At 40.0% G+C, this 27,048-nt stretch overlaps 2 protein-coding genes and 1 pseudogene across 11 annotated transcripts in view; 2 read left to right on the forward strand and 1 right to left on the reverse strand.

The window, feature by feature from the left end:
- Positions 1 to 4,197: 4,197 nt before the first annotated feature.
- Positions 4,198 to 17,501, forward strand: TRIM13 (tripartite motif containing 13). 3 transcript variants are annotated; one of them, XM_027557297.1, is made up of 3 exons: positions 4,198 to 4,471; positions 5,024 to 5,135; positions 15,911 to 17,501. In XM_027557297.1, the coding sequence occupies exon 3, from the start codon at positions 15,919 to 15,921 to the stop codon at positions 17,140 to 17,142; it is 1,224 nt and encodes a 407-aa protein (XP_027413098.1). In that variant the 5' UTR covers positions 4,198 to 4,471; positions 5,024 to 5,135; positions 15,911 to 15,918; the 3' UTR covers positions 17,143 to 17,501. The 3 variants fall into 3 exon arrangements, with proteins under 3 accessions (XP_027413098.1, XP_027413097.1, XP_027413099.1); XM_027557296.1 differs by having other exon boundaries at positions 4,342 to 4,482; XM_027557298.1 differs by lacking the exon at positions 4,198 to 4,471 and adding an exon at positions 4,576 to 4,905.
- A 102-nt stretch (positions 17,502 to 17,603) lies between these two features.
- KCNRG (potassium channel regulator) overlaps positions 17,604 to 27,048 on the forward strand; it is a 105,164-nt gene continuing 95,719 nt past the window's right edge. For 7 of the 8 annotated variants that reach the window (XR_003513730.1, XR_003513726.1, XR_003513725.1 and 4 more), the window contains exon 1: positions 17,604 to 19,396. Coding sequence is in view for 1 of the 8 variants with exons in the window: in XM_027557300.1 (XP_027413101.1) it covers positions 18,819 to 19,396; positions 23,534 to 23,759 (804 nt within the window). In the remaining 7 variants the exon portion in view is untranslated. Of the gene's footprint in view, positions 19,397 to 23,533; positions 24,678 to 27,048 lie in introns of those variants that run through there. The other variant, XM_027557300.1, reaches the window with a different exon arrangement.
- LOC113902255 lies at positions 24,414 to 24,690 on the reverse strand (annotated as a pseudogene).

Consider the following 27,048-nt stretch of genomic DNA (forward strand, 5'->3'; position numbering starts at 1 on the left):
CGACCCAGGAATCAAACCGGGGTCTCCTGTATTGCAGGCAGATTCTTGACCAATTGAGCTACCAGGGAAGCCCATAAATGTTAATATCATCTTAATTACCTCTGACATTTTACTTTATTCTTATAAATTATCTTTCCATCTAAAGAAATGGCACAACTACAAGCTAAGTTTACTGTTGCTTAAGTATCTCTCATTCTCTCCCAAAGCTAACTGGTCTTGGTGTTTGCTCCATTTAATAAACCATCTTCACTGTGCAATTGAAATACATGGAGCCTGGAATTCTCTTCCAACCAAGGACTAATTCCTTTAATTTCACCCAAGTCTTAGGTAAGTTTCTGTCTCTGGTGATAAATGTATGTTTACAGGTAGATTTTTTTTTCCTTTTAATGGAATGTTTTGGATGTTCCAACAATTTCACTGAAATTGTAAAGCTTTAAAAAACACTGCAAAGTCTTCCTTTCATTAAGTGGTATTTTTTTTTCTTTTTCTTCTCCTTTCCCTAAGCACAAGGAAGAAGATACAGTAGAAAGATCTGTGCCTTTAAAAGGCCATCCTGGACTGGGTGTAAAAAAGCAGAAATTATGGTGCCAGCTTCCTCAGAGTCGGACACGACTGAGCAACTAACGCTTTACTTTCCTCTACTGTATAGGTAGTTTACCTCTGTTTAAGATTGCTGTGCTTGACGCTCACAAATCCAAAGTAACTGTTATTCAAAACTGGCATGGTTTTCTTCTTCCATATGGCAGTAGCAGCTGTTTATTAAGCACCTCTTATATGTCAGATACCATGCTGGTTGCTTTGTACATTATCTAATTTTCCCAATCAAGTGAAATGTGACCCCCATTTTACAGAAGAGAAAACTGAGGCTTAGAGATGCTTAGTAATTTGAATAACTTGTATATGGCAGAGCTCGAGTTTGGATGCAGAACTGATTCCAAAGTCACTGCTCTTTTTGCTACACCTTGCAATGTCAGTGCCTTGTATTGCCAGGAATTCTTGCTGGGGAATGTTGGGGCTTGCATTCATGACTTCGGTGGCTGTTGGGAAGGGAAGGATAGAATAGTAATGAAATGTTCCAGTATATCCAAGGAGGCTCACCAGCGCCCCTCGCCTGCACATAACTGCTCCAGTCTTAACTGTTAGATGTTCCCAGCTCTTGACAGTTTACACTTTCGTGTACACCAAATTTGGTGCTGTCCCTTTTGTTATCTAACATCTGATCACATGTCTTGAAAGGTGTAAGGAATGCTGGTGAATTTTAACTTCGCCAAGGCTCAGGACAAAAGCAACAGCATGAAATAAATCACAAAAAATAAGACTATTTATATATTTCAAATATATAACATTAGAAACTCTAGGGACTTCTCCGGTGGTCCAGCGGTTAAGAATCCACGTGCCAATGCAGGAGACATGGGTTTGAGCCCTGGTCTGGGAAGACCGCACGTGCTGCAGGGCACCCAGTCCCATGCACCACAACTACCGAGCCCGTGTGCCTACAGCCCCAGCTCCACAGCAAGAGAAGCCACTGCAGGCCTGCACACCGCAACTAGAGAGTAGCTCCCACTCAACTGCAACGAGAGAAAGCCCATGCAGCAACGAAAATCCAAAAAGTAAATATAAATAAAAATACTAAAAAAAAAAACCCAGAAAGGAATTCTACCTGTAAAAATACTTTTTCTTCATGAAAGATCAACCTACATAAGACTCTATCTTACTGCTATGCTAACATAAGAATTCCAATCTTAAGCTTAGTCTATTATTTGAAAAACAGTCAATAGAAGGAAATTCCAGTGTGACAAGCATTTTGACAATCCCTTAGTGCTATCTCCAGTGGGATCTAGTTACATTGTACTCTTCCAGGAAAGATGGTGCTGTGTATGCAGGTTTTAATCCAACAGTAATTCTCTTTTTCTAGTAGTACTACATGTAGTGATTGCCTGATTGTCTATTTTACAAAATTAGGACCATGGGAGGGAAAATAGGTTATTCTTCCTTCCCTATTTTTCTACACTTGAGAGTTTAATACACAATGCTTTCATAGTAGTTAATTTTTAAGACAATCAAGCATTTCTACACAGATTTAACCAATGTGTTCATTTACTTGGCCAGAAGTTTATTTATTAATATCTACCACTAACCAGAGAGATTACCTCACAGCTCAGTTGGTAAAGAATCTGCTTGCAATCAGGAGATCCAGGTTCGATTCCTGGGTGGGAAAGATCCCCTGGAGAAGGAAATGGCAACCCACTCTAATATTCTTGCCTGGAGAATCCCAAGGACAGAGGAGCTTGGTGGGCTACAGTCCATGGGGTCGCAAGAGTCAGAGATGACTTAACGACTAAATCACCACCACCAACCAGATACACATGAGTATCATATAATTACATAAGGATCATTTCTGATTTATGAATTAATAACTTTTCACTCTTTTATCATTTTAGTATTAGGGTAATTGAAAATGTTTATAGAAACAGGGGTTTTTAAAATAACACTTATTTAGTAGGAGACTGGGATGCAGTTTTCGTACTGACAGTTACCTTGCTATAGAAAGACTGTGTACCTGGAATATGACTTCAGAGACTCAATTCTGCCTGTTTTTTGTCTTGGAATTATCACTTCATCTGCTTCCTCATCTATAGGTTGCAGATCACAATAGCCATTCCACAGTGTTCTTATGAAGACAAAATGCCATAAATATAGGAACTCTTTGAGAAATGGAGTATTTCCTGCCATATCAATAAACAAGGATGTCACAGTTATCAGTGATTCCAGCCACCCAGGGCAACCAGGAAGGAAAATAATACCTGCTGCAGGGCAGTCATTGGGCTGCAGCTGTTCCCTATGGTGAGCACTGAGAAAAAACAGGATATGGCCCCAAATAGCTGAGATGCATATGAAAAGAATGATTTCAGTGAGCCCAGACGCTTGCATCTTTTGGTATGTAGAAAACACTAAATTCCTTGGTTTTCTTTAATTCACAACAATTCTTCTGATGTTCAGACTACCTGCCCCTTGTTGCAAATTTCTATAACTTGACCTCCCTACCCTCCCCCACCCCCAGCAGTTCTTTCAGGGTCACTTGAGATGCTGTCTCCCAGGCTTGAAGTCCTAAAAATTCCCACTGAATAAATCATATTTCTCAACTTTCAGATTGTGACTATATTTGACGGCAACATATTCTTCAAAGGCAAAATTGGGTTTAACAGATACACACAAAACTGGGTTTTATGGGACCTAAGCATGGTCAGGAACTGGACATTTTGGAGTGGGGAGGAGCTTTTTATAGCGATTGAGCTAAGTAAGCAGTGTTAGTTACTGGGCCCAAGCACCAACCCTTTTCTCCAGGAATTCTACTTCCAAAGCACAGACTTCCAGTGCACAGACAAACTCAACCCCAGGGGATATTCTGTGATTTTTTTTGTCCATGCTTCACATCCCTCAAGGCTGCGAGTTTGGGAGAAGCCATTCTTTCACATTTGTAATCTTGTAATTGATCGTTTGAAAGTGCTTAACGCCTTTGCTATTAGACAATGTCCCTATACAGGGAGCTGGACGTCAGAATACTGAGTCAGACTAGCGGCTAATTGTATTTAAGTTCTTTCTCTCCAAAGGAAAGAAAGGACAGTGGTGTTTTCTCTAAAAAGAAACCTTGAATTGGGTCCCTCGTGTTCAGCCTAAAGCCTGCAAAGAAATAGATGGGGAGGACGGGGGCGGCAATAGTTAAGTATTTTGACTGTGCTCTGGCTGGAGCCCTTGGCTACAGCCCTGGCTTTGGTCTCAGCGCAAGTGCCCGTCCCACCCACCCCGGGATGTGGGGTGCAGGCGGACAGCCGTCTCAGTTTCCCCCAAGCCGCTGAGGCGAGCTTCTGGTCGTGAGAGATGCAGATGAAGCGGTGTGAAGGGTTGGGCTTTTTTTTTTGTTCCTAAAAATGCAACGAACAAAAAAAAAGTACAACAATCCAAACCCAACCATCTCGTTGTGCGCCGGCTTCCTTCCCAGGCGGCTCCACCGGGGACCACGCCGCCTCCCGTCGCCCGCGCTCGGCCCGGGCCCAGCCCGCGGGTCCGCGCGCTCCGCGTCCCCGGCCCGGCGCCCTGGGCACGGCGCTCCGCGGGCGCGCGCAGCCCTGATGAAGCGAGAGGAGCGCGCCGCCGGGAGCCCGCCCCTCGGCCCCGCGCCGCACGCGGAGGCGGTTGCAGGCGGCGGTTGGAGATACCGGAAGGGCTCCCGCCTGCCCTCACCCGCGGCCTCCCTCCCCGGGGGAAAGGCGAGCCGCGGAAGGCGGAACAAAGGCGCGGCTCGGCGGGGGAGGCGGACCGAAGTGCCTGGGGAAGGAGGGCGTCGGGGCGGGGCCCGTCGGCGCCGCGAGTCCATTTTGCAGCCGTTCCCGCCTCGTAAACGCGCGGTACCCGCGGCCGGAGGACTGGCCACTGCGCGGCTCCCGGAGGCTCCCCTCCACCGGCCCCGGAGGTCCGAGATAAGTACGCGCTGGCCGGCTTCTCCTGGGGAAGCGGGGTGGGGACTTGCCCTGGCTGGGCGGGCACCTGCGTGCGTGGGGGCTGGCGGAGAGCTCGGTCTGCGCTCTGGTCTCCGCGGAGAGCAGCCGGGCCCGGTTACCGGAGGTGGGGGGAACGGCGTGCGGGTGGGCGGCCGGGGGCCGGGCCAGTGTGGCCGGACTCCAGGAAACCTGCTCCGCTACCAAGCGCTCCTGGCTTCACCGCAGGCTCCTCGGGATCGCCTACAAAAGAAGAGGCGACCATGAACCAGAGTCGGAGCGCGCGACCACCACCCTCTGGCACTGAACGTGGGGAGGCTGCCTGGTGCCGGGGGAGGGCGCCCTAGCCGTGAAGCTCCTTAGCACAAAAGATCGCCAGGCTATCCCAGGCTCATGGCTTTTTCACCAGGTCCTTGCCGGCTGGCTTTATTTGTTGGGGATGATTGAAAAAAAAAGTGAGGGTCAAGACTAAGGATCCTGTGCAGATAAATGCATAACACTCTTCTTTCTTTGTTCTTTCTCTGCAGTAGCCTCGTTTTGATTACCAGTCACGATCTGAAGAAAAAACAAACCAAAACCTGATTGCTTTGCCTTGGGAAACAGTAACCTGACCAATACTCCTGGCTTGCATTGACAGAGGTAAACTACAATACTTTTCCCTACATTAAGCAGAAAAGCACCCAATGTCTTCAGGCCCAGAACCTTTCAAAATCGAACTCTGTTGAGTGTATGTGTTCCCATCCTCATAAATGGTCTTTGTTCTTTTCATATTTTGTCAAAACCCAGAAAAATAGATTACTTAGACACTTTATATGACAGTTATTTGAAACATAATTCAAAGATTTGTATTGTAAAGGAAAAGAGGCTACAACCACTTTTGCTTTTAAATAGGGTTGTTTTTTTTTTTTTTTTTCCACTTCCTGTGTCACTGCTTGGGTTTGTACGATAGGGCTTGAGTTTTCTGACCCTAGAGACCTTTATATAATAGGTATTTTAAAAGCAGAATTTCTTTTACATAGCCAGTCCCTCTGGTAGAACTTGATGGAGTTGTTGATTAATTGGTTATACTTGTGTCTTGAACAGTAAGAAGATCTATTTCTTCATACTCTCCTGTCTTTCCCTAAAAATAGTCTTTTTTTTTTTTTTTGCACCAGCTGACATACTAAGCCTCTCTGGCAAGTCTTTCTGTAACACCAGGTTATTTTTATTCTCTACATGTATTGGTTACCTGGCCCTAACTTCTGCCACAGCTGTTCAGCTATGCCCACAGGTATGCCCATCTCCATCAACGGTGCTTTGCACCTACTATGCTATGTAACACTTTGCCCTCCCTTAAAATTATAGTTCAAAAGAGTCCAACTGTCTTAGACTTTTCTTGGTTAATACACTCATGTTCTAACATAACACTAAATGTGTAGTTATAGTTTTTACAGTATCTATACACACATATGTTAATTAAATCACCTCACACTGATGTAGGTCAATAGTTTACAAGATTGTCACACGTTACTTAATCTTTCCAAGAACATGAGGTAGGTATTGTAAAAATCCTGATTCCATGAAGGGGAGAACTAGTGCTTGGAAAACTAGGTAGTTAGATGCAGTTTCAGTGCTCTTTACCCTTCTTCACTGGAGAATCTGTTACAATCTACTTTGTAAAAATTATAGCATTTTAGAAGGGATTTAGAGAACTCATGATTAGATGTCTCCATTTAATGAGTGAGGATCCTGAATTCTTGACCCACTTTTCGGATAGTGCTAAGGTCTCATAATTGGGCAACTCAGGTCCTATGCCTTGCTTGCTGTGTACAGTTGCAGGGTTGGGTGGGGCTCTGTTTTCACTTGTAAAGTTAGGTGTTTAGCTAAATGACTGCCAAGATGTTTTTAAGCCCAGTATTTGTTTTATTCTTATCCCATAACTTTTAGCACTGTATACTATGTATTGGTGATATGCAGACACATACTAATATTAACTGCCATAAACTGTTTTATACTTTAAACTTAGGTAGGTATGGTAAAGTATGCCTTTTTCTTCTTTTTGTTTTTGTTTTTTTTTTAACTAAGTTCTATAAAAGTATGGTTCTGTTGTAAGGTCAGGAACTACTTGGAGAGGTGGAGCACCATCATACATCATTGGTCAGAGTGCAGAAAGTGGTGTACTCTTTTCTAGAGGGAAACTTGGCAGTTTTTTCAGGAGCCTTGAGAATGTTTCTACTCTTTGACTCACCTGACAATACACTTAAAGGAACCATCTAAGGAAATAATTAGAGTGTTGGACTAAGACTTTGCTACATTGTTCATTAAAATGTTATAATCCCCCCAAATTAAACAGTAGGAAATAGCATATCCATAAGATAGATGATCATCTTTTAAAAGAATAGGGGAACAATAGGGGAAATGCAGGTAATAAAATAAGTGGAAAAAGTGGACACAAAGTTGTGTTATGCTACCAGTTCTGTTAAAATATGGTGTGCATACATACACAAGATTGGAAGAAATATGCCAAAATAATGTTAGACGAAATACACCAAAATAATAATAATGGTTATTTCTTGGCAATATGACCATGGGTAATTTTTTTCCTATATTTCCTGAATTTTCTGTAATCACAAATTACAATTTTAGAAAAACAAAATCCACTTGTATGGATAACCTCTCCAACATTAGTATGGTGTCAGCTTTCTATGTCCTTTTGTAAGGCATTTATCACATCTTGTATGATAATACCTCTGTAAATGTGCTATATTTTGGAATTTAGGGCAGGAACTGATTTTTTACTTAATATTTCATCTTTTAAAACAGCATTAGATCGTTGGATTATCCATTTTTGTATTCATGAAAGACACTGCTACTGTCATTACCTTGCCTTGAAACTCTTAGGTACTAGAGGAATAGCACCCCTAACAGTTAACCAAAAATAGGTGTCCTTTGACATAGAGAATAGTTACACTCCAGTTAAGCCCTTGAGGGAATCCAAGCAGATTCCCTTAATGTGGATGCTTTCTAATTCATTTGCATTATAGGTGTAGATACATTTCTAAGGAAGAGTGGAACTGAAAATTTTTGCCAGTAGTTTAAATCATTGTCTTTCCTGTGGAATAAGCACAAGTGTATCCTATTTGGCAATAGCCTGGCCAACCCTTTAAAATTCCCAGAGGAGCTCTTTCTTTTTTCCCCTGAATATGTGCATATACTGAATAGGAGGGCGGAGTGTCAGCATAGTGGATAGAATATAGCCAACCTGGAAATTGCTTAAAGTTTAGCATAATCAGCTTTCTATTTGAAATATTTTCTAGATGAGTTTTACTTAGAATAAAATGTGTATGTAATTCTACACTGAACAAAGGGAACTTGGTTCAGACCAATTTTATTGGTAGGTAGTACTGATCAGTTAGCCACAAAATAACCTTTTTCTCTTGGCGCAGTATTACACACTACGTGATTTCACTTACCAGATCTAGCTTGCTGTGTACTGAGTTGACAGTACTTTTCTGAAAGCTGGCATTAACCTCAAATGCAGGGCTAGATAATGAAAACTTTTAGTAGATACCAATCAGGTGGGGATAATAATTTAGGCTAGTGATTGCCAAGTTTGTTGTTGCGAAAGATTTGTTCTAAAATTTTTTCACCTTCATTTAAACCTCTTTACATTTATTTGGGAGAAAAGAAACCAGACACATCTGGTTCATAAAACCTTTGTTGGTAGTCCAATTTAAGTTAATTTTAACTCTTAACAGGTAAAGATAAATAATCTGAATCTGGTTGGTACCAGACTAGGAGAATAATTTAGGCCATATATTATGTTTCCTTGAAATTCAGACCCTCATTTTATTCTAATTGATTTCATCTGGGTGGGAGAGACTGGGATTCCATACCATTAGATGGCCTCATAGATTTCTAAATAGTTGTTCATAAATAGGATAGTGATACCTGATCTAGCTCATAGTCCTAGAACTATTGATTTAATGCTACTGATTAACAGGATTACAGAATAATATCTTGGGTGACTATCACATAAGAGAGAGAAGGTGTGAGATAAGGAGGGAATAAGAGGAAATCAAAAAGATTATGTTCCTTGAAGTAGAATGGGGAAGATGAGATAAAAGAAGAATAAACAAAGGAGTCAAGGAAAAAGAGTGGCATAGAGAAGAGAATGAAGGAAAGGAAAAAACTAATTTTTTCCAAATTTGTCTGGACTATGAAGGTAATGACCTAGGTTTTGGGTTTTGAGATGTCATCTTAGTCCAAAAACTTGTGAACATTGTGAGTAGGCAGGGCTTCTAAGCTGCTAGACTTTCTGTACTAGGTTTATTTTGCTCTAATCAGGAATCCTATTAGAAATACTGTGGGGGAAATTTTACTTATTATTACTTATTTACTTATTACTGCCACTTGTTCTAGGACAGTGCCAGAAAAGGTATGTCTTATATGGACACAAAGGTAAATTATACGGTGTTTGCAAGGGCCATGTAACAATTAGATAAGCTATTTTAGATACTATACTTGGTATATTAATTTTCATATTCCTTTTTTAAGTTATCAGAAATTTTGTTTTTTTCTTAATCTCACATTATCCTGTTTGGATCATGTTTTGGCACAGTCTCTAAAAGCCAGAATGAAGTGTTAATAACATACTGAAAGAGTACTTAAAAAAAAAACAACTTGGTAAATAGTTTTCATATATTAGATAACTTTCAAAACAGTTTTTCAATGAGGTTTTACACAGTTTAACATGTGTAAGTGGTTTGTCCAGGGTCATAGATTGAGAGCAAAAATGAGTATGTCAGTCTACTCATAGGCCTGGATCCAGAGATTTCCAATAAGATACTTTTAATTTTATAAAAGATAAAAAAATATTACAGATTAAGCTCTTTATGAGGCTTATCATAGTCAGCTAGTATTTCTAAAGTTTTAGCTTTTTAGCACAATATGATTTTCTTATAACTGGTCTCACTGTTGAGTTTTTTTTTTCCAACTTTTGTGAAAATTTTCAAATATACTGAAAATTAAAAGTACACTACAATAGATATCCTTACATCCTCCACCTAGACTCAATTATTGTTAATACATCTTCAGTAAGTTTCAAGAAACCATTTAGTGGATCTCTTACTAAATTATCAGTATACTATTTGAAAATAAAATTAACTAGTGGGATTAGAGGACATAAGTTTTTAAAAGGTGAGCTCTTTTATTCTATACTTTGTTCCAAAATAAGGTTGATTGATGATTGGCTGTTTAGTAGAGTTCACATAACTTAGTTTTGTCTGTGAAGTGAGTTTCAGTATTTTCTATCTAGTTACTTGTTAGGTATTTAGATACTGCTTTGAAATCTCTGAATTCAAAGATCAAAGCAGGATGGAAATCAGGTTTAAATTTCTAAGATACAAGTTATAATCTTTTTATTCTCTAATGGGATTTGGGGAAAAAATCATGGCTATTATTTTGAACTTTATATTGTTGTCAACTAATGAAGTGCCAAGATTTAATAGGAAAGGTTCTTTTAATTAAAAGGTTTTATTAAAATTACCTTTTAAGAGTGAATAAAATGAACACCTCTTCATTTATAATCATTTTGAGTTGAGCATATAAAAACAAAAAGGCTTCCAGGAGGGAGAAGTCAACTTTAATTGTGTTTTATGACTCCTTTCCCTTGGGTTGTGTTAGTCTAAAGCCGTGTCCGACTCTGCGACCTCATGGACTGTAGCTGCCAGGCTCCTCTGTCCATGGGATTCTCCAGGCAAGAGTGCTGGAGTGGGTACCCATTCCCTTCTCCAGGGGATCTTCCCAACCCAGGGATCGAACCTGGGTTTCCTACATTGCAGGCAAATTCTTTACTGTCTGAGCCATCAGGGAAGCTTGTAACTGTTAGCTTTTCTATCTTTTAAAAGTATTCTGGTTGGTGTATTAAAGACTCTTGTTGCTATTAATATATACCTACTCAAGGTAGTATTGATCAAACAGTTTTTATAGTCTTCCTTGAGTGGATATTTTGAAAGTTTGCTTAAAAATAAATCTGTGGTGGTGTTATACAACTGCATTTGTCAAAACTCAAAGAATTATGTACAAAAAGGAGTTTTATTCTCCATAAATTAAAAAATATATTTTAAAGTATAAATATAGTAGACAAATGAAGTTGAAAACCAGAGGAGGTGGTAGGTAACTAGTTATATACTCAGCTACTTTCTTTGTTGGTATAGAACTTGGGAGATTTTTAGGAATTCCTTGGCAGTGTGATGATTAGGACTCTGCGATTTCCTTACTACAGGCCCAGGTTCAATTCCTAGTCAGGGAACTAAGATCCCACAAGCTGTGTGGAGCAGCCAAAATAAACAACTTGGGAAGTTTTTAATTCAAAAGAAGAAATGAATCTTGGAAAACTTGTTTGCCTTTATATACTTAGTTTGAGATTGGTTAAGTTGAAATTTTATGACTGGTGAACAAAAATTTTGTTCACATAATAAAGTTTCTTAACATCTATATTTGTCCCCCTAAAAAGGGGATGTATATTTTAGTTTTGTCAAAGAAGTAAGCTCAGGCGATTTATTTAGATTTTTATGTGTTAGCACACTTTTAAGAAAAGAAGCTGTAAGTTCCTTTACTGTGAAGCATACCCTTCTCTTAGTTAGGCTAAAAACCTTATTGTTTTCCTTTAAAACTTTAAAGGCAACAAACTTGCCATGGTTTCTTGGGTTGTTAGGCTAATATATCTCAGTTTCCTCTAAAAGTCAGCTAGGGAATTGCTCACAGAGTTTTGACATAAGGTTTTGAGTATAAAGCTAAGAAAATAAAATTGTTTTAATGTGGATTAAAATGAAAATCTTTAAATTATGAACTAAAATTTATAAGTTGTATCACTAAAAGTGAAATAACAGGTTCTACTATGGTTTTGATGCAATTTTTTTAGAAAAGGGACTTTCCAAATAACGTTTTTCTCTGGTTCATTTTAAGAGCTGTAAATTGATTATGGCTTTGGGATGACTATTATTTCTAAATTTTCCTTTGTGTGACATTTTCCTTTTTTCTTTTTGATCATACTTGGAAGTTTCTTTGTCTTGGGTCCCTTTTTCTCCTTCTCATGACAAAACTTGGTATCCTTTGTTCTTCCTTTTAGTTATTTAACATGCTTAGATAGGATTCTCTGGAAATATTAACCTGGCAAGGAAGAGTAAATTAGGTTTACTTTATTGAATGCTGCCGCCGCTACTTTCCTGTTTCTACTGCGTACTCCAAAATATAATTCTAGGTGAAACATGTTAGAGAGCAGGGGAGGTGATGGAACCAGGACTAGTGGTGGAGGGTCATGAAAAGTTTTCTTTCTTTGCTCTAAAGAGAGTGTTTTATAACTGCTTGATAACCTTTTAGCACACTGACCTCAGTCTCTGAAGCCATTCTCTTTCCAGTGCTTTTCGAAGATTATTTGATTTGTCATGTCACAAAAGATTTTTCAGAAAAATAAGCTCATCACCATTTTTGCCATGTAACACTACATTTTGACAGAATACTCTACTTTAGTTCTACATTGTTGTTTAGTTGCTAAGTCGTGTCTGACTCTGCGACCCCATGGACTGTAGCCCACCAGGCACCTCTATCCATTGGATTTCACAGGCAAGAATACTGGAGTGGGTTGCCATTTCCTTCTCCAGGGGATCTTCCCGACCGAGATCAAACCATTGAGCCACCAAGGAAGCCCCAGTTCCACATATATATGTATTATACAAATACCTCTTACAACCGAAGACCATAAACCAATTAGTCCTGCAAGTTCAGCTTATCTTTTAAGTCTTCTACATTGTAGGTCCAATTGTGATTCTTAAAATTACTGTCAAAAGTGTTTACTTACTTTTGGTTATAAGATGACATAGAGATTCAGATCAGATCAGATCAGATCAGCCGCTCAGTCGTGTCCGACTCTTTGCGACCCCATGAATCGCAGCACGCCAGGCCTCCCTGTCCATCACCAACTCCTGGAGTTCACCCAGACTCAAGTCCATGGAGTCAGTGATGCTTATCTCATCCTCTGTCATCCCCTTCTCCTCCTGCCCCCAATCCCTCCCAGCATCAGAGTCTTTTCCAATGAGTCAACTCTTCGCATGAGGTGGCCAAAGTACTGGAGTTTCAGCTTTAGCATCATTCCTTCCAAAAAAATCCCAGGGCTGATCTCCTTTAGAATGGACTGGTTGGATCTCCTTGCAGTCCAAGGGACTCTCAAGAGTCTTCTCCAACACCACAGTTCAAAAGCATCAATTCTTCAGTGCTCAGCCTTCTTCACAATCCAACTGTCACATCCATACATGACCACTGGAAAAACCATAGCCTTGACTAGACGAACCTTTGTTGGCAAAGTAATGTCTCTGCTTTTGAATATGCTGTCTAGGTTGGTCATAACTTTCCTTCCAAGGAGTAAGCGTCTTTTAATTTCATGGCTGCAATCACCATCTGCTGTGATTTTGGAGCCCAAAAAAATAAAGTCTGACACTGTTTGCACTGTTTCCCCATCTATTTCCCATGAAGTGATGGGACCGGATGCCATGATCTTCGTTTTCTGAACGTTGAGCTTTAAGCCAACTTTTTCACTTTCCACTTTCACCTTCATCAAGAGGCTTTTTAGTTCCTCTTCACTTTCTGCCATAAGGGTGGTGTCATCTGCATATCTGAGGTTATTGATATTTCTCCCAGCAGTCTTGATTCCAGCTTGTGTTTCTTCCAGTCCAGCGTTTCTCATGATGTACTCTGCATATAAGTTAAATAAACAGGGTGACAATATACAGCCTTGACGTACTCCTTTTCCTATCTGGAACCAGTCTGTTGTTCCATGTCCAGTTCTAACTGTTGCTTCCTGACCTGCATACAGATTTCTCAAGAGGCAGATCAGGTGGTCTGGTATTCCCATCTCTTTCAGAATTTTCCACAGTTTATTGTGATCCACACAGTCAAAGGCTTTGGCATAGTCAATAAAGCAGAAATAAATGTTTTTCTGTAACTCTTGCTTTTTCCATGATCCAGTGGATGTTGGCAATTTGATCTCTGGTTCCTTGACATAGAAATTAGTAGACCCTATTTTATTTATTTATTATTCATAAATTGTATATTACTTTGGTGGTAATGTGATAAATACTGAAGGATATATTTATCTTAGTGAACTGAATGGGGACATATTTAGTGCTATTTTTGTTTCTAAAACTTTAGGGATAAAAGTTTTAAAATATACATTTTAAAAGAATAAACTTGAAATGAGAATTAGTATTCTCTAGTTCAAAGGTCTCAAATATTTTGGTCTCAGGACCCCTTTACACTTGAAAGCTGAGGCTCCCAAGAACTTTTATTTACATGTGTATTTGAAATTAAAACTGAGAAAAAAATTTAAGGTAATTCATTTAAAATGACGATAAGCCTATCACATGTTAACATAAGTAATTTGTGAAAAATAACTTTTCAGAACAATTGTGAGAAGGGTGGCCTTGGTTTACATATTTAGAGATCTCTGTCAAGAATCGCCATTTAGTAGACAACAACAGGAATCTTTTCTGTATCTCTGCATTACATCTATTACAATCAGTTATTTTGGTTGAAATATACAAAGAAAATCCAATTTGGCTTGGGACAGATACGTAGTTGGTGAAAGGAGGAATATTTTAATGCCCTTTTCGGAAAACTATCACTCTTCTTTGATACTATACCAAAACTCAACAAGTGGTAGTTTGTTAATAGTTGGTTGAAGTATGAAATCTGAAATCATATTTTTTTTAACATATTGGTCTTTTGATCTTTTACCCAGGCATGACCTGTAACATGCATTGGTGATTTGAACCAGTTAATTCGCTGTGTAATGTAGATCTCCAATGCACGCACGCACGCTAAGTAGCTTCAGTTGTGTCTGACTCTGTGCGACCCTATGGACAGCAGCCCACCAGGCTCCTCCATCCACAGGATTCTCTAGGCAAGAACAGTGGAGTGGGTTGCCGTTTCCTTCTCCAGTAGATCTCCAAACAGTGACATATTTCATTATACAAAGATCTCTGTCGTAAAACAATACGCATGTTAATATTACCACTTGTTTCATTGGAAAAGTCTTTAATTAATGGTAAACTGTCAAGCTCTTAAGTGGCAACTATGTTTGCCAAAATCCAGTTTTCACTTAAAAATTCAACTTTTTATCATTGGCGAGAAACTGTCATTTGTTTCCCTTGAAGTGATGGGCTCATTTTGTTTGTTTTCAGAAAAATGTCTGCCAGATAGTCTCCACACCCACAGTTTGTCATTCATTGTTTCAAGTATAAAAATGGCGTTCCCTGGAAAAAGCAGCTGATTAGCTTGTGGCTAAATTGCCTAATTGCTTTTGCTTCAGACAATATCTGCTGGTATGCAATAGAAATACTTTGTGGTTACTTCATATTTTGTTACATGAAAGATTTACAAAGACATGTACAGAAGAATTAAGATTTAGTACAATGCATAATTTTTACCGTTTCATCAAGAACATTCTAAACTGAAACTGGCTGCTCTCACCTTTGCCCCAGCTGTGGGTGTGTGGTGGTGAAGAATACATTAGGAATCCAGTTTGGGGCTACCTGTGGTCTTGTTTGGTTCTTGCTAAGGCCACAGCTGTGTCTGCTTACCGTTGCTTTTTTAACAGTGCAGTGTCAACACTGTGCCAAAGGTAAATAGCATCTCAGTATTACTATGAAAATAGTATTGTCCTCACAGGTGCCCTGGAAGAGCCTTAGGGTCGCCCAGGTTTCTCCCCACTGCACCTTGAGAACTGATTGCTCCAGACAGTGCAGACAGCTTTGATTACTGTCCCAGTGGTTTTAAAAAATATCCATTTAGTTCTCTAGGGAAGAATGAATTGCAGCTCTCTCATTTTATGTTTTTACCCCTGATTTTAATAATTGTAATCTTGCCTTTGAAATAGGAAAATGTGCCAGTTTTTAATAAAAGTCTCTGTGAGAGAACATGCTTGGATTTATATCTCTGCTTCTTTCTTTAAATAGCATACCATTTTATAATTGTGGGCCCAGACTAAAGAGCTCATTCTGCTCAGACACTGAGTGGCTTTGTTTCTGACAGCTAGTAGTCAGCTCTGTTTTAAAACAAGCATTTGGGCCCTGCTGGCTCAACTTGCAGTTGTCCCAGTCCTCGCCCTGTCTCAGCCAATGCCTGTTGTTGGAAAGCCCACACAAAGGCCTTGTGTGCAGGGAGCCCCACTGATAAGGAGTGTGTTCTAGTCCCAGCAGATGAAATCTGCTTTGGTGTGCATTCCCGTCCCAAATTTCTCTTATTTTCTTTGCTTGACCAGTTATTTCTGTGACAGGAGCATTTTTTAATGGCTGTGAAGATAGTTTCTTCTAATTATTTCATAGTCCAAATGGAGGGGATTCCCAGCGTAAAATAAAATGTTTCTCTCTCTCTGGTAGGAGATGTGATGGAGCTGCTTGAAGAAGACCTCACGTGCCCAATCTGTTGCAGTCTGTTTGATGATCCCCGAGTTTTGCCTTGCTCACACAACTTTTGCAAAAAGTGCTTAGAAGGGATCTTAGAGGGGAATGTGCGGAATTCCCTGTGGAGATCCTCTCCATTTAAGTGCCCCACGTGCCGGAAGGAAACTTCAGCGACGGGAGTCAACAGCCTGCAGGTTAATTACTCCCTGAAGGGTATTGTGGAAAAGTATAACAAGATTAAGGTCTCTCCCAAAATGCCAGTGTGCAAAGGACACTTGGGACAGCCTCTCAACATTTTCTGCCTGACTGACATGCAGCTGATCTGTGGCATCTGTGCGACTCGGGGTGAGCACACCAAGCACGTCTTCTGTTCTATCGAAGATGCCTACGCTCAGGAAAGGGACGCCTTTGAGTCCCTCTTCCAGAGCTTTGAGACCTGGCGTCGGGGAGATGCCCTTTCTCGCTTGGATACCTTGGAAACTAGCAAAAGGAAGTCTCTACAGTTGCTGACTAAAGATTCGGATAAAGTGAAGGAGTTTTTTGAGAAGTTACAATACACGTTAGATCAGAAGAAGAATGAAATCCTGTCTGACTTTGAGACCATGAAACTTGCAGTGATGCAGGCCTATGACCCAGAGATCAACAAACTCAACACCATCTTGCAGGAACAGCGAATGGCCTTTAACATTGCTGAGGCTTTCAAAGATGTGTCAGAACCCATCATATTTCTGCAGCAGATGCAGGAGTTCAGGGAGAAAATAAAAGTCATCAAGGAAACTCCTTTGCCTCCCTCAAATTTGCCCTCAAGCCCTTTGATGAAGAACTTTGATACCAGTCAGTGGGAAGACATAAAACTAGTGGACGTGGATAAACTTTCCTTGCCTCAAGATACTGGCACGTTCATTAGCAAGATTCCTTGGAGACTTTATCCGTTATTTGTGGTGGTCATTCTGCTTGGCCTTCTCATTTTCTTCAGTCCCACCATGTTCTTAGAATGGTCTCTATTTGATGAAATTGCAACTTGGAAAGATAATCTTTCAAACTTTAGCTCCTACCTGACTAGATCAGCTGATTTTGTAGAACAATCAGTTTTTTACTGGGAACAGTTGACAGATGGGCTTTTCATTTTCAGTGAAAGATTGAAGAGTTTTACTTTGGTGGTGCTGAACAATGTGGCAGAATTTGTGTGCAAATATAAACTATTATAAAATCTGTTTCAAGTACATAGTTCTGTGTCTTTTGTTAGAAATTTGTTAGAATAGAGTGGTAGTTCAGATTTGGTTAAAATTCCAGTCAGATATCGCCCTCTAAAAATATTCCTTTCAAAAATAATGTCTTATACATGTTGAAATTAGGTAGCATAAAGATAAAAGTGAAATTTAATAGTTTAGTCTCCAGCCCTCCTTCCTTTTTAAGGTGCTTTTGAAATTAGCATCCTATCCCCAGTATCAGTTATGTTTGTGCTATGAAAGGAGGGGGTAAGAGAGTACATGATTTAATACTGTATTGATGAGGTAGTGTAATGATTGTTTTTAAGCATGTAATAAAGACTGCTCTTGTAAAACAACTCTTTTTTGTTTTTTGAGAGTGAACATTCTTTAAAAAAGGAATAAGATAAGATGGATTGAATTTGCAGCTTTTTCTGCAGATGGTTGATTTCCTTTTTCAATACAATGTAAATCTCATGTAAACAAAAACTGGCATTTTCTTATGCTAAGCTGGCATTTTTAGGAGGGTGGAGATTTATTTCAGTTTGCCTTTTATCTGCTTTTAGGTTTTGTAAATTTATCACCAAAGGAATTTGGTGGTAAACTACAGAAGTGTTAGTGACTGTGTAAGACAAGGCATGGGTTAAAAAGAACACATGGCAAAAGCAGGAAGTGGGAAGACCTCCTTTTTACTGGCAACTAAGTGTTGTTCCAAAATATAATGGCAACTGTACAACCAACCAGTCCACTTGTTTAAAGAACTTCAGTGAGACTCACTTGACAGTAGATGAAGCAGTCTATCAGCTATTACAAAGTACAAAGTAAACCAGCTCAACACTAGTACTACCCTGGCTGCTCACATGAGGTAAAGATGCCCTATCTCCCACAGAAGAAAAATACGTAATTTTTCTCACCTTGTTTAGGTTTCAGATGAAAACAGGAAGTGACTTAGAACCTCTTTCAGTCAAACTTATTTCTGTCAAGGGGCAAGACATTCCTTGACAGCCCAGAGGGTGTTCACCCCAGTACATTAATTTGGTTAAGAGGAGGTAATACAAGCAGGGATGGGCAAAAAAGGTGGCAACTAAATTTCAAGTACAGAAGAATCTTTGCAGTTATGAGAAGAGGAGTCACCTTCAGCTGCTGATTGAGGTAATGACTGCCTCATTCCCAACGGTCAATCTAGAATTTAGCCACTAAATTTCTACAGGGGTCGTAAGAAATTAAGATGTTTCTCTAGAAAGTGTCTCTGCCATGAGGACTCGAGTAGATACGCGGTGTGGAGAGGCTGAATGGTTTTCTGGTTCCAGAATATATTTGAATACATATTTATAAGAGGTTTTTATGAAGGATTTTTCTTTTTAGATGGGATACTGTAACTGTCCCCTGTTCTCAGGCCTATTGGCAGTTTCCTTGAACTATCCAGTTTCTCATCTGTTGCTTTTTCACTTTGTATACTGCAGGTTCCCAAGCAACTCTCAAATTTGTAAACACGGCTATGGACACACTATTTGCTTTAACAGTAGTTACCTGGAAATTTAGGTCTCTGTTTCTGTTATTTTCCCCTCCCCTGGATTTCTTAATCATATATAACTAACATTGTGGTTAAGGTTGATTTACAGGTTCCTAAGGCTGTGTCTGATGGTTTGTGGCCTTCACTTGGAAGCAAGAGAAGAATGAGTGGTCAGGAACTGGTCACTTTGAACGTGGGAGGGAAGGTATTCACCACACGGTCTTCCACCTTACAGCAGTTTCCTGGCTCTCGGTTGATGAGAATGTTAGATGGCAGAGACAAAGAATTCAAGATGGTTGATGGCCAGATTTTTGTGGACAGAGATGGTGTTTTATTTAGTTTCATCTTAGATTTTTTGAGAACTCAGCAACTTCTACTACCCACTGACTTTTCAGACCATCTTAGACTTCAGAGAGAGGCTCTATTCTATGAACTCAATCCTCTGGTGGACCTCTTAAACCAAGAACACAAGTTACAGCCAAGACCTGCTCTTGTGGAGGTACATTTCCTAAGCCGAAATACTCAGGCTTTCTTCAGGGTGTTTGGCTCTTGCAGCAAAACAATTGAGATGCTAACTGGGAGGATTACAGTGTTTATAGAACAACCTTCCGCACCAGCCTCAAGTAGTAACTCTTTCCCTCAGATGACCTTACTTCCACTGCCTCCACAAAGACCATCTTACCATGACCTGGTTTTCCAATGCGGCTCTGACAGCACTACTGACAACCAAACAAGAATCAGGTATTTTGTACTTTGAAGCCTCTGTTCTATAGCAGTTCCTAATGTTTCTCCTCAAAACTGAAATTTTCTCATGCCTGAATTTTCTTAGAAAAAATGATGACTGAAAATAATTTTTTTTGGAGTGGGGGAGGGAATCAGAGTTGGGTGGAATGACCAGATAATTATTGTCCAGATTGGGGTACTTTTCAGAGTGAAAGAAAGAATTGTTATTACATGGGACAACAGGAATAAATCAAAGTAGTTCAGGGAAAACTGGGTCTATGGTCATTCAAGTTGTAGGAGGAAATAATTTTCATAGATTATGTTCCACCCCCATGGAATGAGATGCCTTTTTCTATCCTACGGGTTTCTTTTGGTTGCTGGCGTATAGTAAAGGCTCAACAGTTTGTCTTGATTTCCTTACACTCTATGTATATTTGTTCTTTCAGCCGTTCTGATTTGGCTACTAATTTTTCTCCATTTCACTTTATTTCTTAAACACCATTAAGGCAGATATATCCCATGGCAAATCTGGTCTCCTGTTACATCGTTGGCACTCTTGCACAACTCAAAATATTGGGATAGGCTGTCAGTATATTAAGGATAGTTGCTTCTGAGTCAGTTATTCACTTTCTCCCCCTGTTATTCTTGGCTGGACCCTCAGGCTGATTTTCACTCTACTGTCACGGACACGTCTTTTCCCCCTTAAAAATGTCTTAATGTGGTCCCACTATTATTTTACTAACTGTGAAAGCTGGCTTGAATTTTCAGGAGGGGGAAAACGTCTGTATATGTTCTTTACTGATAGTATTTAAATAAAATATACTTTTTTGGGGGTAAAGGTAGATATTTTGGGATATTAACTTTTGCAGTAGACACCAGGAATGAACGTTTACCTCTCCCACAACATACCCCAGGGTCCTGCATACCAGCTTAAAAACCCTGGGCAGTATGACAGTTCTTAAGTTTTCACACTTTATAATCTATTTTTCATGAAATGTCATTTTGGGGAAAGGGATCCAGTTAAATTAACATGCTGATTGTGGAGAAAACCTAAGATGCTATCTTCACCTCAAAATGTTTTAAGATAACTCTGTGCACAATTGGTAGGACACTAAAATAAACAAAAGGGGAATTACCAGTTTTTATTTAAAAATTTGTGTGATTAAGATCTTTGGGGATCCCTTTCTAAAAAGTTAAAAACAAGGAAAAATGGTATAATTGATTTCAAGAAGAAACATGCAAAGTAAGAAGATATCCTGGAAATACTAAATGATCTTTAAAAACTACACATTTGGAGAAAATGTAATCTTGAAATGTAATCTTTTTGTAATCTTGAAAAACAAACTCAAGTTGGGATATTTGTGTGTGTACAGTGACAGTAGTTTCCCTTCTCGTTTAGTGTTTGTTTTACAAATCAGATTTTTTTCATCTTAATAAGAGAATGGCATTATACTTAAATTCCAAAATAGATAACTCTAAAACTAGAAGCGATTTTTAAAATTAGATTTTTAAATGCATCACCATATTTGGTATTCTTTTCAGTGTTTGAAGTTTAGAATTTTTTCAGCTGATAAGTAGTTTGTGATTTTTTTTTCTGTAACTACAATTTCAAAGTAGAGGTAGATAACCCAGGATTGAAGGCAGGAGGAGAAGGGGACAACAGAGGATGAGATGGTTAAATGGCATCACTGACTCGCACATGAGTTTCAGCAAGCTCCAGCCGTTGGTGATGGACGGGGACCCCTGGCTGCAGTGCTGCAGTCCATGGGGTCGCAAAGAGTTGGACACAACTGACTGAACTGAACTGAACCGAACCGAACCGAGATAACCCAAATCTGGTGACATTATTGGGAGTTTACGTCATCGGATGAAAATTCTTGGTCTTAAGAGGCCCACCTTAGGTATATCCCACTTAGCTGGCAATCATTTTTATTTCCTGCTCACTCCTTGGTCTGAATATGTCCATTCAGACGTTCTTTTTGAAGGTGAAAAGTGGAGAAGTAAGCCTGAATGGCTCCTCAGAGCCTGATATATCATCCAGCTGTTCAGTTATGTTCTACTAATATGATTTATCACTTTGAGGTCTTGGTAACCTAGCAAGTTGCTCAGTTATTATCTCTTAAGTTCATAGTACTAAAAATATTTGGCATGCATCTTGCAGAGGGCCATTCATGATACCACATTATCAAGCTCAAGTTATGGTCACAGGACTCTAGAGTTTTGGTAGCATATTCTGTCTGTCTTTTCCTTTTTAAACTAGCTCAAATGGAGACGCGTAGTTGCCTTTTAAGTTTTTAAAAGAAGTTTTGATTTTCCATTTCTCATTAGTTTCTTTTCTCTTTTTCTTGTGCCTTGAAATCTTCCATTTCTCAACTTGGCTTCTTAGGGAATCTGATATTTAGGCCCAGTGATTTCTTGCAAGTACATTCCACTTGGCTCAGTGATAAACCCGCCTACCAATTCAGGGGACGTGAGTTCGATCCCTGGGTCAGGAAGATCCCCTGGAGAAGGAAATGGCAACCCACTCCAGTATTCTTGTTTGGAAAATCCCATGGACTGAGGAGCCTGGAGGGCTACAGTCCATGGGGTTGCAAAAGAGTTGGGCACAACTTAGAAACTGAACAACAATACTACTTGCATCTTAATTTTGTCAGATGTTCTGTAACATTTTTTCTTTGACAAATGTTTCTAGGCTCTACAATCAAGATCTGGGGCTTGTGGGTAGATGAAATCATTTACTAATGTTAAAAATTTGCTGTATTAAACATAAACATTTTTTGGGTATGTACTTTGTAGTTTCATAATTCTTACGTTTTATTATTGAATTCTTTTCTTTGTCTAGAACGAGTTTCTAAATGTGAACTACAGTAACCAGTCTATCAATCATAATTAAAAGGAGGCTAGCGGTGTCCCCAAGGCTCTTTTTATCCCATAAAACCACAGACAGTTTAGGTGGCAGCCTGGAACTAATTTAAGTTAGCCTTTTTTTTTTTCCCCCACATTTCATAAACAAATGATGGGAGGACAGTTCAGTCGCTCAGTCGTGTCCTACTCTTTGTGAACCCATGGACTGCAGCATGCCAGGCTTCCCTGTCCATCACCAACTCCTGGAGCTTGTTCAGACTCATGTCATGTGGGAGGACACAAAGACATAAAAAACATCCTGGACGGTAGATAAGGGGCAATATAGCTGTATCTTTGTGGATATGTTATGTTGACATTATTAAAGCAACGTATTATTATGTTGACATTATTAAAGAAATCTTCCCTGGTGGCTTAGATGCTAAAGAATCTGCCTGCAGTGCACGAGACCCAGTTTGATTCCTGGGTTGGGACGATTCCCTGGAGGAGGTCATGGCAACCCACTCCAGAATTCTTGCCTGGAGAATCCCCATGGACAGAGGAGCCTGGCAGGCTATAGTCCATGGGGTCACAATGAGTCAGACATGACTGAGCAACTAAGCACAGCACAATCTGAAAGTTAAGGTATATATTTTTTCTTGATTTATGTGTATTGATTTTATTGAATTTTCTAGGAAATAGGAAGTTTTGTCACTTTGACTTTAGAGTCCTTTTAGATCCTTTGTTTTGCTCTTCAACTATGGATAGTTATTGAGAAAAATTGACAATAAAATCTTGACATTTAATATCTGCAAAACCTCACCTGAAAAAATGCTTTCGATAACAGAAAGTCACAGGAGAAAATTTGTAATGTCAGTGCTGATAATGAGTAAAATTAAATCTAGGGGGAAACTGTAAAAGGATCAAGTATTCATCAAAATGATTGAATCAATTAATTAAACAATATTCAGCAAGTCAAAAAGAAAAACTGGAAATAGTTAAATTATATAACAATCAAAAGCTAATTTAATTGTTTGATGTAATTGTTTGCTCCAGGAAATAATTGCGTAGTGAGACTTCATCAGTGTTAGCTATATTCCTAAATGTGGAATTAAAATGACTTTGGAGATTACAGTAGGGTCTCTGTTTTCAGTAGCCTGAAATTACTGGCTTAGATTTATAAATGAAGTCTTTAAAAAAACCTGATAAAAGTGGTATTATGCCTTTATTTGAAGTTATAAATCAAACTTATATATTTAGTTTTGCTAGTTATTAAAGGGATATTTCGTAACTGAACATTTTTGTGTGTCCTAGGTATATCTCCATAAAACCTGATAACCGAAAACTGGCCAACGGAACTAATGTTCTTGGCTTACTGATTGACACTTTACTGATGGAAGGCTTCCATCTGGTCGGCACCAGAACAGTATCCTCTGAAGACAGAACTGAATGCTATAGTTTCGAAAGGATAAAAAAGCCTGATGCTCTTGCCATGAACAAAACACTGAAATCAGAGACTACCCTCATGCCAGAGCAATAGCCATCTTCCTGTTTGGAAATTCCATATATAGGGAACATATGTTAGTCAAATATGTGCTCAGTCTATCTTTCTGGCCTTCCACCAAGCCATCTTTGGGCAAGCGTACCTTAATGCTCAAGCCACACTGACTACCTGCTGCTCTCTAAACAACACGGTGCAGTTGGTGCTCTGGTGTATGTTCTTTCTACCGTCAGTGCCTCTTTTCCCTTTCTCTTCTTCATGAACACATAAAGCATTCAAGAAGGGGCTATTGAGGGACTTCCCTGGTGGTCCAGTGGTTAAGAATTCGCCTGCCAATGCAGGGGACATGGGTTTGATCCCTGGTTCCGGAAGATCCCATATGTCATAGAGCAACTAAGCCCACGCAGCACAACTACAGAGCCTACGTTCCATAATGGGAAGCCTGTACACCACAAGTAGAGAGTAGCCCACACTCACTGCAACTAGAGAAAGCCCATGTGCACCAATGAAGACCCAATGTAGCAAAAAAAAAAAAAAAAAAATGGGGCTATGGAATCAGACTGCTTGATGTCTTCCCCCCTCCCAAATATCTGGGTTTACTGAGGGGATGAGGGTCTGCAGGGGAGCCCCAGGTGCCTGTGGGGAAGGCCTGCTATCAGCCTGGAGGGCACCAGCCCAGCAGGCAGTTGAAGATACAATCTTCAAAACCTGGGTCTACTTGAAAGAGTGGCTCTTAGCTCCACTGTGCCTAAAGCCTTTGGGTCCAAACATGGTTGTGTAGCAGGGGTGGTTGCCAAAGGGCTTGCCTTCATGTTCTGCATGACTCCCCCAAGGTCAGTGTCTTTCCACATTCTCACACTTCAGGCAAGGCTGATGCCAGTCCTTCCCCAGGGAGGTCACCCACTCACCAAAGTATACCTCCATGTCACACTTGGGGCACATGGGCATGGAGGCGCTGAGTCTGGGGCAGATGGCTGGGTGGGAACAGACCAGAACGCTGGACTAGACTGCTTGATGTCTAATCCCAACTAAGTCACTTACTAGCTACATGGCTTGGGCAAGTCACTCTCTGTGCCTCAGCTTTTTTTTATCTATCAAATGAGGATAATAAATAAATATCCTTGGTTTTAGAAAAGGGAGAGGAACCAGAGATCAAATTGCCAACATCCGTTAGATCATAGAAAAAGCAAGAGAATTCCAGAAAAACATTGATTTCTGTTATGCCAAAGCCTTTGACTGTGTGGATCACAATAAACTGTGGAAAATTCTGAAAGAGATGGGAATACCAGACTACCTGACCTGCCTCTTGAGAAACCTATATGCAGGTCAAGAAGCAACAGTTAGAACTGGACATGGAACAACATACTGGTTCCAAATAGGAAAAGGAGTACATCAAGGCTGTATACTGTCACCCTGCTTATTTAACTTATATGCAGAGTACATCATGAGAAATGCTGGGCTGGAAGAAGCACAAGCTGGAATCAAGATTGCTGGGAGAAATATCAATAGCCTCAGATATGCAGATGATACCACCTTTATGGCAGAAAGTGAAGAGGAACTAAAAAGCCTCTTGATGAAAGTGAAAGAGAAGAGTGAAAAGGTTGGCTTAAAGCTCAACATTCAGAAAACGAAGATCATGGCATCTTCATCACTTCATGGGAAATAGATGGGGAAACAGTGCAAACAGTGTCAGACTTTATTTTTTTGGGCTCCAAAATCACTGCAGATGGTGACTGCAGCCATGAAATTAAAAGATGCTTACTCCTTGGAAGGAAAATTATGACCAACTTAGACAGCATATTCAAAAGCAGAGACATTACTTTGCCAACAAAGGTTTGTCTAGTCAAGGCTATGGTTTTTCCAGTGGTCATGTATGGATGTGAGAGTTCGACTGTGAAGAAAGCTGAGCGCCGAAGAATTGATGCTTTTGAAGTGTGGTGTTGGAGAAGACTCTTGAGAGTCCCTTGGACTGCAAGGAGATCCAACCAGTCCATTCTGAAGGAGATCAGCCCTGGGATTTCTTTGGAAGGAATGATGCTAAAGCTGAAACTCCAGTACTTTGGCTACCTCATGCGAAGAGTTGACTCATTGGAAAAGACTCTGATACTGGGAGGGATTAAGGGCAGGAGGAAAAGGGGATGACAGAGGATGAGATGGCTGGATGGCATCACCGACTTGATTGACGTGAGTGTGGGTGAACTTTGGGAATTGGTGATGGACAGGGAAGCCTGGCATGCTACGATTCATGGGGTCGCAAAGAGTTGGACATGACTGAGCAACTGAACTGAACTGAACTGAACTGATAGGATAATATATCTCCCTTACAGGATATGTGAAAATTAAAGGAGATAATGTAAAATACTCAGCACATTACCTGGCACATGGAAGTCACTCTATAACTATCAGTGATGATAATGATGGAAGATGGGTGACCCACTTTCAATTGCACCTCTTCTTGGAGGCCTGTTTTCCTCTTTTCCTAGGTGTAGAAAGCAGCCCTTTTCTCTGTATAGACTTACATGCCATCATAAAAACAAATTTTTCTCACTTGAATGTGAGCTTGATCCACTCAGTTTTAATTCTACTATGTGTAAAAGCATTGTGCTAAACACTTGGTGCTAAACAAAGAAATACCTTTGTTAACAATTACCACCTACTCTGGTGGAAAGCTTTTGAATATAACTTCTATTAATACTAACATTCAATGTTCATATATTACTTTGATTTAATGAGTCCTTTTGTAGGAATCCTCATATATATATGTCATTTAAAATATTAGGATAAACATCTAGAAAGGAAATCATTAAATGAAAGAGAATAAAGAGAGGGGATTGATTTAAGATGGCAGAGTAGAAGAATGTGCACTTATCTCCTCCTATAAGAGCACTAAAATTGTAACTAGCTGTTGAAGAGCCATCAACAGGAGGACACTGGAACCCACCAAAACACATAGCCCCCATCCAAAGACAAAGGAGAAGCCACAATGAGACAGGAGGGATGCAATCAAAATCAAATCAAATCCCATAGTCCTCTGAGTGGGCAACTCACAAAGTGGGTAACAATAATACCAAATAAGCTCTCCCACTGTTGTGAAGGTTCTGAACCCTACATCAAGCTTCCCAGCCTGGGGATCCAGCGAAATGCCTAGGAATCCCCATGGAATCTGACTTTGCAGGCCAGTGGGATTTGGTCACAAGATTTCCACAGGACTGCGGAAACAGAGACTCCACTCTTGGAGGACACGCACAAAATCTTGCATGCACCGGGGCCCACGGAGAAAGGAGCAGTGACCCCACAGGAGACCGAGCAGACCTACCTGCTAGTGTTG

Source organism: Bos indicus x Bos taurus, chromosome 12, assembly GCF_003369695.1.
Source record: "Bos indicus x Bos taurus breed Angus x Brahman F1 hybrid chromosome 12, Bos_hybrid_MaternalHap_v2.0, whole genome shotgun sequence".
In the NCBI taxonomy this organism is placed as follows: Eukaryota; Metazoa; Chordata; class Mammalia; order Artiodactyla; family Bovidae; genus Bos; species Bos indicus x Bos taurus.

Excerpts from the sequence above, each read along its gene's own strand:
- TRIM13 (XM_027557297.1), top strand. The coding sequence starts at position 15,919 with ATGGAGCTGCTTGAAGAAGACCTCACGTGCCCAATCTGTTGCAGTCTG.